This window comes from Dama dama, chromosome 29 (assembly GCF_033118175.1).
Source record: "Dama dama isolate Ldn47 chromosome 29, ASM3311817v1, whole genome shotgun sequence".
Taxonomy (NCBI): Eukaryota; Metazoa; Chordata; class Mammalia; order Artiodactyla; family Cervidae; genus Dama; species Dama dama.
The window spans coordinates 31,711,523-31,722,672 of NC_083709.1; the positions used below are offsets into that span (position 1 = coordinate 31,711,523).

General features: G+C 42.2%; 1 protein-coding gene and 1 pseudogene across 1 annotated transcript; both read right to left on the reverse strand.

The window, feature by feature from the left end:
* Window positions 1-1,089: 1,089 nt before the first annotated feature.
* On the reverse strand, window positions 1,090-1,584 carry LOC133048734 (interferon alpha-7-like; annotated as a pseudogene).
* An 8,529-nt stretch (window positions 1,585-10,113) lies between these two features.
* Window positions 10,114-10,707, reverse strand: LOC133048735 (interferon omega-1-like). Its single transcript, XM_061132511.1, has one exon. It carries the CDS (start codon window positions 10,705-10,707, stop codon window positions 10,114-10,116), a length of 594 nt encoding a protein of 197 aa, XP_060988494.1.
* Window positions 10,708-11,150: the final 443 nt, after the last annotated feature.

Sequence of the window (11,150 nt, forward strand, 5' to 3'; positions counted from 1 at the left end):
AATGTGTGGTGAGTAGAAGGCCCACTGTCCACTTTTAGTTCAGTGATTCTCAAGTACTTGCAAGGAGCTGCCTGATCATTCTTTCTTTTTCTCCCTCAGGTAATAAGGAAACACTTTTTCTACACGTGTAGATGATTTTCTCATTAGCCTATGCCTTGGGAGTCAATCCGTATGCTTCCTTCAAATAGTCTATGATGCTCTGAATTCTGAGTGACATCACTGTCATCTTCCCCAAGCTGAAACTGTGACATAAGAGTTTGTCAGAGAATGTGCAAGCAAGAACAATGGATTTCCCCTTGCACACCCACGAAGAGCCCATTAGGACAAATAGTGCAAAAATGAAAAAATAGTCTTGTGCACTGAACTTGTCCTCTCTCTTAATCATCCAATTATTTTCCAGCTTCCTTGCCATGAGACTCCCATGAGGATAAGTCCAGGCCAAGTAATGTGAGAAGAAGTGCTATTACCCCATCTAGTCCTGGTCCCTAGAAGCATCCCATGTGATCCACCAGACTTTTCTCTTTGCCTCAGGGAGAATAGACTCAAGTACTACAGGCAAATTTGGAGTCTCAGGTTGATGATGGAAAAAAAATCTCAAAACAATGGCACCAATGTTCTCAACTCACTCTTTGGAGGAGCGCAAGCTAGAAGATTCACCTGATCAAGAACGCCTGCATTATGCTCTTCAAAGAAGGAAAGAAAAGTGTCCATTAGAATCAAATATCTGACACTTTGCTGTTTACCTGTTAAAGAAGCTAAGCATTATGTGAACTGACAAATACCTTTAACAACATACTCTCTTTAAACCTTTTCCACAAATGAATAATTTCATATGTTGAAAACAGCAAATACCCTCAAAACACATACAAAAATCTTCTAAATTATGTTATAATATTATTTATTTAAGAAAAAAGATTGTGTTTCTCTGTCTAAATATTTTTGTAAAATTGTGATTTTCATTTCAGACATTTTTAAGCTTGTGAGCAAACAGATGATCACTTTGGAGGCTTAAGCAAACAACAGTCTGATTGAGTGGAGAGTGTCACAAGTATAATTTTCATTTTATTTGTTGACTTTTCTTGAGGATTCTTACATGAAGAAAAGGCAATTTTCAATTTCCACTCTGACAACCTCCCAGGCACAGGGGCTGTATTCCTTTCCCTTCAGGTAGAGATGGATTCTTTGGAAATACTTCCGGACAGCAATTCCCAAATCGGGACAATCCAGAGTCACTTCTTCCCGCTGTTCCAAGCTCTGACCCAGGCTGGAGTGGTTTTTGAGGAGGGCGCTGTTGCAAGCAGCTCAGCTGCTCTCCGTGGTGAAGAGGTTGAAGATCTGCTGGAGCATCAGTTGGTGATAACAGGTGCCTTGAGTCATCTGGATTGGGGTGATAGTCTCTCTTCTCCAAGGAAACTTGAAGTCGTGTCTGTGCTCTAGGCATGACTGAGAGGGGATCGTTTTCATCTGTATCAAATGTATGAAGAATTTGTTGTCAAGGGGACAAGCAGGGATGGAGCAGAGCATGACGCCTGCCACTAGCAGATAGATCTTGGCCACAGAGAGTTTCCGTGAGTCACTGGGAGGCCACCAGGGGGCGCGCGGACACCACTAATCAAAGAGCGAAAGGTTTCTTCATCAGGTCCTGGCACAGCGCGCTTCTCTGGGCTTTCACAGGAGGGCGGAGGATGTCTTCTTACAGGTTTTATAGTGAGTTTCCGAGTTCTGAGAGTTCGTTTCAGCGGGTTTGGCAGCCTTTTCAGCAGGAAAGGCGTCGCTGTCAGAGACCAGGTTAGTACTCCTTGAGTAGTGCACTCAGAAATCTTCAATCCGAGCCCTCGCCAGAGACGTTTTGTGTGGTGGCAAGCCCGGAACCTTGCGTTTTCTGCTTTCCCCTGAGTGTCGTGCTTTCTTCTCACACGGAAACTTGAGCGACGCCACTTTTACAAAGGAAATGCGTTTAGGGAGGTGTTTGAACCGGAGAATCAGAGCGAGTTGGGGCCGATTTTACAGATTCGGGCTCCTTTCTGTCGCGGTGAAGGGACCGCTCATGGAAAGGGGAGCTGGCGGCGGCGACGGGGCGACGGGACGGTGTTGGGGACGCCCTGGGGGTGTCGGGGCGCGGTCCCCACCCGAGGACCGGGGACTTTCAGGGTGTCGTTCAAGGAATTGGCCCTGAAGTGGGGGAATAAGTATTGAACAACTGAAAAGTAGGGATATTCAAAAACTCACAGCACTGTATTTTTATGCGTTTAAATTTGGATTTAATTATATTTGTCACATTAAATAGTTCACATTTTTTATTTTTGAAATATTTTATGAAACCATTTAAAATATTATATATATGATATTAAAATATGTGAGTATTGAAATGTTTATTCATTTATGAAAATATTTAATTGTTAGATAATATATTAAAATATGATTATTAGATGATATTAATATTTATTAGTATTTTATTAAATTCTTTTTAAGCTATGGTTTATACTGAAACAAGAATTTAATATAATTTTACTTTACTGACTTTAATGGAAGCCAACTCAATATATTCAAGATCACTTCTTTATTTGTTTGACAATTTGTTGTGACTCTGTGAAGTCTTAAATAATTATCATTTAACTCGAGTTTCTGAAACACCTCTGCCAGCACTCCACCTTGAGTGTAGTGTAGCAAAAGGAATTAGTGCAGATGTCCCTGGTCCAATGATTAAGACTATGCTTTCAATGCAGGAGGTGCGAATCTGATGTGTGGCTGGGAACTAACATCCCACATGCAGTGCTGTGCAGTCAAAAAGAAAGGAAGATGGATGGAAGAGAGAGACAGAGAGAGGAACCAAAGGAAGAAGAGGCAGTGTCCTGTACAAAGCATTGAGGGCATTTACCAGGTCTGATCTTTTCATTTTCTTTGGGAAGAATTTTGTAAGTGAAATGAAAATTGCCCAAATTTCAATGGCAATGAGAAGCCTTTCTTCGTAAGACACATATGGCCTTGCAAATGAAAGGGCATTTCTTGTCTTTCTTGAAAATTTTGATGTTTTGTTTAGCACATATATTTTGGTATATTCAATTTTTTAATATTGAGTTACAATGTTATTTATCTTGATGTCTTAGACTTGGTGCCTTTTAACATTTCATACTCAAGAGAAGTCCTTTCTTACTATTCCCCAATACTAACCCAAGAAATAGCTTCAGAAGTACTGTTGCCAGCTTCCCTGGTGGCAGGGAAAGTATACGATTGTCCCATTTCTTGTCCTCCTCCCCTCTATCATATTTTATAACCGATTTCCTGGTCTCCTTAACCATTAAAAAAGAAGTCTGTGTCTTAAAATAACATCACCAGAGGTGGTCTAAGACCAACTGAGGATGATGTTAGGGAATGGTTACTTCATTTGTACTCTTCACAGAGCAGCTATTATTTTGTAAGACAATTTTTCAAGATGCTGGCCCCAAGCAAAAGGATTCAAGTGCTGTAAGATTTCTTTTCATAATGTTCCAGGACTGCTGTAAGTGTGGAATCTTGGGATCTGCTCCTTCAGAATCTTTTGGCAGTCCCCTCTCCTAGACTTTGGTTTTGGTGGGCCTCAAAACACAGCATTTTAGCCAATTTCCTTCTATCCACATCTTTTATTTTTTTTTAAGTCGCTTTTTCTCTTTTAGAAAAAAAAATTCGTTTAACTAAGTACAAATCTGACTTCTTTTTCTCTCAGTATGATTTTGAAGTTTAACACAATCTGTATCTTTTTTTTTTCCATTTATTTTTATTAGTTGGAGGCTAATTATTTCACAACATTGCAGTGGGTTTTGTCATACTTTGACATGAATTAGCCATGGAGTTACATGTATTCCCCATCCCGATCCCCCCTCCCACCTCCCTCTCCACCCTATTCCTCTGGGTCTTCCCAGTGCACCAGGCCCAAGCACTTATTTGGTTTCTTTTTCTCTCAGTATGATTTTGAAGTATAACACAATCTGTATCTTAAAAAGTAGTATCAGAGGTGGTCTAAAACTTACTGAGGTTGAAGAAAGGGACTGCTCCTTTTATCTCATTTATTAACAGAGCAATGATGTTGTATTAGACAACTGCCTAGAATCTGTTTCTCTGCAAAGAACTTAAAGTACTGTGGGATTTCTCTCCATACTGTACCAGGCACTGATCAAAGGAAGGAAACGTGGGCTCCTGGGCCCCTTCAAAGTCCTGCAAGGCAGTCCCTCTCCTGGAATTAACACTTAGGGATTCAACATGCAGATCCTTGACAGTGTTAAGAGCTCTTCAGGCAGAGTTTCTCTTGGTTGGACTGAGGGTGGAGTAAAGAGGTTCCTATTGGTCATATTGATATGAAAGACTGCTATCATTCACTACGTTTCACATTCTCAGCCTAATTTGCAAACTTTGTATTATTTGAAGTGAAGGATGTCCTCTGTGGCTGCCACTAAAGTGGTACTGATGTTTTAGAAGAGGAAATGAACGTCTGGTGTTGGCTACACTCAGGAGCCCCAGATAGTGCGAGAGTAGACTTCCTGCCGCCCCCAGGCCCTCCTCTTCATCAGCTCTGAGATCCTGCCCTCAGCTGCTCTGAGCTCCTGCTGCCTCCTTCCTCCTCATCCTGCCTCGATGACCTCTTCCCTGCTCCCAGGAGGCCAGTCACCATTCATGCCTGACTCTTCTGGAATGCACATCTCCAAGCACATTGTCACCTATGTGTGTGTGGTCAGCACACTTTGGTGACAGAATAAAGAAACTGTATGAATTAACCCATGTTCTGTATTATGTCACTGTTATCTGTAGACCATCAGAAAGCAAGAACTATGGTCCTGAAAATCATTGTGGAAAAATTCAAACCTTATGTATTAGACCTTAAACAGAAATGCAGAGAGTAGTGGTTAGATATATTTTGGTGCAATTTAAACTGTCACAATAGACTATGTAGTCACACCTTTGAGTTCTCTTTTAGACTAAAGAAGTGAGTTAGATAGAGCTTCAGGTTTTTATTTCAAGCTGAGTTGACTCATATAGATGAATAGCTCCTTTTGGATTAAGACTTTTCCGTGAGTATATTTCATTTCCATTGTAAAAACACAAAAGAAGCATCAAGACTGTGACATTCTCTGATGGCCAGGATGGAAGGAAAAAGTTTCTCCATGAAAACAAAATTGAGGAAAGTGCAGAAAATGACAATTCTGGCCTATTTAAAGATCTTATATGCGGGAAGTTGCTGGGAACAGCTGGATAAAGGCTGGCAGAGCCCAACATCTGCAGGATTACCAAGCTCACCAGATGCCAACCCCTTCCCTGATGACATGGAGGGTGATGTTCTCCAGCCCTGGAGAATGGTGATCATCACCATTGCCACCCTCTGAGAAACCAGGAATCGCCAAACTCAGCACTTCAGTGTAACTGAGTCCCAGGGCTCCAGCTCTACAAGGAGCTCAAAGCTGCCTTCCCCCTGCCTCTGCGGCTGGGATGGGCACCGCAGATCTCCCTGTAACAGACCAACTGGCCCTGCCCGCGCAGCGGGCACCACCTGCGGGTCAAGCGCCTTGAGCTCATGCGCGAGATCCACCAAGGAGAACAGGGGAGTCCCAGTGGGCAGGAGCCCCAGGCCTGGGCAAGGCGCTGCTGGGGCCCCGGGAACACATGGAACCACGGGAGCACTGAGGAAACTCCCTTTTTCCGGCCAACAGCCCAGGGCAGCTTTGCAGTCACTTTGCTTGGAGCCTGTGATTTCTGCACCTGCCTCTGTGTCCTTCCTCCCCTTCCTGGGAGGAGATTTTAGCCAGGGCGCTTTACCCCAGTGCCCGTTTATGCAGTGATTCATGGCTGGAGATCAGAGCATGTTGGGGTGTGTTTTCAGATTCAGGGTTGTTTCTGGGGAAAGGACTGATTCGGGGAAAGGGGATAAGGCACCTACAGTCTGGACTGGCATCTTTAGATATTGGGGCCCTCTTGTGGGAAGACTTGAGGACAAGACTGAGACTTACAGGAAAGGGAAAATGATTTCATTTAATATAAATGGTTAATTTCTCCTTCAATGTTCAACTCGTTGAAAAATATTTTAAAATGTATAAATAAGTCAAACTCACACCAAGTTTACATAGTTTCCTTATGCCAAAACAAGATCAAATGCAAATGTTTTCAAAATGACTTCTTTGTTCATCTCAGTTCAGTTGAGCAAAACCTGTAGTTGACAAACTTATGACCCAGTAACTACCTAAAATTATTAATCTCAATTTTCAAAATCTTTCTTTCTTTTCTTCTCTTTTAGCCTAGGATCTTATGTTAAGCTTTCACATTTATACATGATTTGGCATTGGAGAGTTTTACGAACTTTTAAAAATGTCATTTCATACAGATAAGTTGCTTTAAAATTCACAATCAAGATGTTTTTGTGTTCAGCATAATGTAGGTTTCCACTTAATATACCATTTGCTACTTCATAGGCAGCTTGTATGCTAAATGAACTGATTGTATGGTGACTTGATGCCCAGTAAATATCTCGGCGTGCTTGCTACAGCTGTGAGATTATTTCATTTGCTAGTAAAATTTAAAAATGTGTAGATATTCTTTGTACAATCCTAGAGAAGACTAACCTATTCTAACTTGCAGAGGTAGAAGTTTTGCATTAAAAATTAGAGTTGAGCAAGGCACAGATATAGCATAATCCTCTCTAAGGTAGATATGAAATAATGGTCAGAGCTCTGTATACACCTGTCACAGTAACAACTCTCACAGCTATGTTTAATGTGTTCCTGATGCTTTATGTAATTTACTCATATATGATAATTTTGTAAGTTGTTATATTAACATCATATAGATTAAATAACATGAGACGGTATATTGAATGGAGTACAGTATTCTCATTATCCCTATTTTGATTTTAATTGGAGAATAATTGCTTTACAATGTTGTGTTGGTTTCTGCTGTACAGCCATGTAAACCAGCTCTGAGTACACATATATCCACTCCTCCCTATTTTAAAGCTGAGAAAACTGTAGGATAGGACAGAAAAATCAACTGGACTAAATGATGCAGAGAACTGAGGGAAAAGTAAAGAGATGCCCAGATAACAAATATACTGGTCACCTGAGAAGACAAGAGTAACCCGCAAAAAATAGAAACAAAATACGCAGCAAGATTGTTGTTTTCAAACAGTTTAACTGGTAAAACTATTTTAAGCTTATCGTTAGGATTATTATCATTATTAGAGTTACACTTTTATTGATACCCCTGAGGACCAGCAGATTCCTACCATTGTGCAGGATGCTGGGTGGGAAGAAGAAATGGAGACTTGCTCCTGCTCTGGGGAGTCAATTCCTCCCCATTTAAGGGACTGTCAGTTAGAAGGTCCTCATGGAGGATTGTGTGGGGAAGGGGAGTTCAAAATGAAAAGCAAGACTTTGATCTTGAAAACTACAGGCTATAAGAAATTCTTAAAATAATAAAAGTTGAAAAAAAGTGAATGAAATGTATAAATTTGTGGGATTTTTGTTGATCAATTTTTATCAATGAACCCTGTGGAACTTGTTACTGTGGGCACGTGTTACTGTGGGAGCTTGTTACTGCGGGAACTTGGATATAGCTCAATAACAGTATTTTCTGTGCAGCACATTGACATATCAATTATCAAACTCCTTCTTAGAAAATAATACTATTTGAAGATAAAGAACATACATGTTTGCAGTAATGAACCTCCTGTTCAAACCTCAGCCAAGATATGGTGGGGGTGCATGAGATGCTTCACCGTATTTCAAATGTCAAAGTTTTGTCTTAGCTTCTGGTCCAAGATGGCAGAGTAGAAGGACATGCACTCCCCTCCTGCAAGAGCACTGAAACCGCAAATGCTGTTGAAAACCATCCACAGGAGGTCTCTGGAGCCCACCCAAAAAGACACTCCATGTCCAAAGACAAAAAAGAAGTTATAATGAGATGGTAGGAGGCGCTCAAGCACAATAAAAATAAATTCCATACCTGCCAGTTGGGAAACCAACAAACTGGAAAACAATACAACGACAATGTTCTCTCCCTGTTGTGAAGGATCTAAGACTCATGTCAGGCTTCCAGGTCTGCGAATCCAGCAAAGGGCCTGGGAATGCCCAGGAAATCTGACTCTAAAGGCAAGTGATATTTGATTACAAGACTTCCACAGGACTGTGGGGGAAAGACTCCATTCTCAAAGGGGACAAACAAAAACTTGCGAGCACCAAGACCCAAGGGAACTGAGCAGCAGTGACCCCACCGGAGGCTGAACCAGACCTACCTGCTAAGGTTGGAGTCTCCTATGGAAGTATGTGTCAGCAGTGGCTTGCCGTGGGGACAAGGGCACAGGCAGCAACAATCCTGGAAGGTGCCCCTTGGCTGAGTCCCCTTGGAGTTTGCAGAAAATCACACTTCGTTCACGAATAATGTTTCTGATGTCTTTAGTATGAGGAGGGTAACAGTTGGTTTCTGGACGCTTTGTTGGGTTTTGGTCTTTCAGTAGCAATGCAGAAGCTCCAGGAGGTGACATTGCCAGCAAGTATAGACAAGGGGCTTTATTGAAAAGAGAACTAGGATCCAACCCGGGACACCGTAGGACTGGAGGGCAGAAATCCATTTCACAGTACCTGCTCTTTCCTTCCTGCCTGTGCATGTGTTTGATTTTCTGCATTGATATGAGATCTCTATTCTTTCCCTATTATTCATCTTTGTATTACATCAAAGCATTTTCTACTAATTCATCATTCTCAAAGAGTTTTTGATGAACTCATAGAAGTGCTTTCTGGAGATATGAAACCCAGAAATAGGAATTCTCTTCAGCATACAGCAAAGGTAGTTCTCACATTGAAAGCACTATGGAACTAGCACCCAAGGTGAAAAGAAAATACCTTTGCCAGGGACCTAGCACCTTTCCAGTGTCTCCTTCCAGTCACTGTCTCAGGCCAGCTCTCCTGTCTCCTCCCTGCGGGCAGCCACTCTGTGATCCTCACAGTCCTGATGATTTCTGCCAGGAGCGCTAGATGATTCTTGTGTGACTGAACTCATTGTATCCAAACAGTAATCCTGTGAAAACTACTCTTATTGTCTGCGTACTAAAGATGAGGAAACGGACCTGTTGTGTTTGTGAGACTTTTCAGGGTCACACTGTTGGTAAATAGCAGGGCTGGGATTCAGAGGTTTTGGAATTTCTAGAACTCTCCTTTCCCTTGGGCTCTCTTCCTGTGGCTTCCACTCTGACTACACCGTGCAGCTAGAAGAAACCAGCACAGAACGGAGCTCCTGAGACGGAGGGAGTGAAGGCGCTGTGTGAGGGGGTGAACTGCTCAGTCCTGAGGAGGCAGGGCTGAGGAGAAGGTGGGAGACAGAGTAATAGGAGTCAGGAGCGGCCATCAACACCGCATGTCCTCAGCTTTCCAGCAGGAGGGGACTGCTTCCCTCAGACATTTATATCAACCATTCTGTAATGAGTGGGTATAGATTAGGTATGCCTATCATATCAAGATTAAACATTTTGTACAATTTCATAATCTCCTTTCTACCTGTTTTTTTCTTGGCACCCTCGACAGCTTAGAAGATCTTAGTTCTCAACCAAGGCTCCCTGGAGGGAAAACTCAGAGTGCTAAAAACTGCACCACCAGAAAGCTTGAAGAATTCCACCTTTTGACAGACATTTGTTAGAAAGTCATAGAACTGTTCCACAGTATAAAATGAACAAATACAGTTTTGTGATAGCTATCTATAGACAAAATAAGGACTTAGTTTTTTAAAATAAAAAACTCAAGAAGTTGACCTTGATAAGTATTTAATAAATAAATCAAATTACAATTTGAATCATAGAAAGGGGAATATATTTTCTAAATTTCAATACAATGTAAGCACATACATCTTTTATATGAAAATATAAAATATTGAGACACAATAACATTAAATAAATAAAATATAAATAACATCAAAGCAGTTGTTGCTTATAGACTGATACTCCTGCACCTGGGTACTTTTATATCTCCTTGCTTATTACCACTGACAAGTATTGGCTGAGTTAATTCAATAAATTTGGTGGCTGAAGCAGAATTCAGAGTCTTCTGAAATGACCCCAGGTGGGTATACGTGGGTGATGTGGCATCTTAGTCAGTGAGAGTCATGTCAGGGTGAGATCAGTCTCCATCCAACATTCTTAACCTTTCTTGCAAGCTGGTTGATGAAGAGAGAGAAGGCTCTCCTTATATCCATTCTGACGATTTCCCAGGCACAGTCGCTGTATTCCTTCTCATTCAGGTAGACATGGATTCCCTGGAAGTACGTTGTCACGGCATCTGTGGGGCCCGTCCTTCCCAGGGCAGAGTCTTCCTCTCCCGTCACCTGTTGCCAACAGTCATCCAGGTCTGCCAGCTGCTGAAGGAGTCCAGTGCAGAGCCGCTTCAGGAGGGTGGTGTCCCAGGTAGCAGAGGAGCGTGTTGTATTGAAGACATTGAAGCTCTGCTGGAGCATCTTGTGGAGCACAGCCATGGCCTGGGCCTCCTGCAGCTGGCCGCCCTCCACCATCTCCTGGGGAAAAGCGAAGTCTTTTCTGTCCTTCAGACAGAGGTGAGGGGAGAGTCTCCTCATTTGGTCCAGGAGAGTGAGGTTCTTCTCAGTGGCAGCCAGCACGTGGTTCAGAGACAGGTCACAGCCCAGGGATCCTCCTGGGCCATAGCTGACCAGCACAAGGGCCATCAGTAGAGAAAGCACGAAGGCCATGGGGAAGATGAGGCTGCTGCTGGGCTGGTGGAGACGGCGTCTGCTGAACCTTGAGGTATGTTCTCTGATGCCATGCTTTCTAAGCAAGGCCATTAAATAGGGAACACGGTAGTTTTCATTTTCTAATCATTTCTATACACTTTTACTTCCTTTTTTGGTTTTCTGTTTTGTATTTTCATTACAGTCAAAGACATTTTCTTCCTTCTAGGCTGTTAATTTTGCCTTTTCCTAGTGACTTCAGAAGTGCCCATCCAAATGGATATTACTCAATCAAATCGGAAAGGTCTTTGTCTTAAGTCTGTATTGATGGACATGTGTAATTACACACGTTATTGCCCTTTTCTCTCGTTCATAAGTGTTGCTGTCCTCTAATCCATGAACACATTGTTGGCTTGCTCTTAGGCTCCTTTTTTCCCTCTTAGTTTCCGTAGGAAGCCAGGCTC

Coding starts and splice junctions, on each gene's coding strand:
- LOC133048735 (XM_061132511.1), bottom strand. CDS start 10,707: ATGGCCTTCGTGCTTTCTCTACTGATGGCCCTTGTGCTGGTCAGCTAT.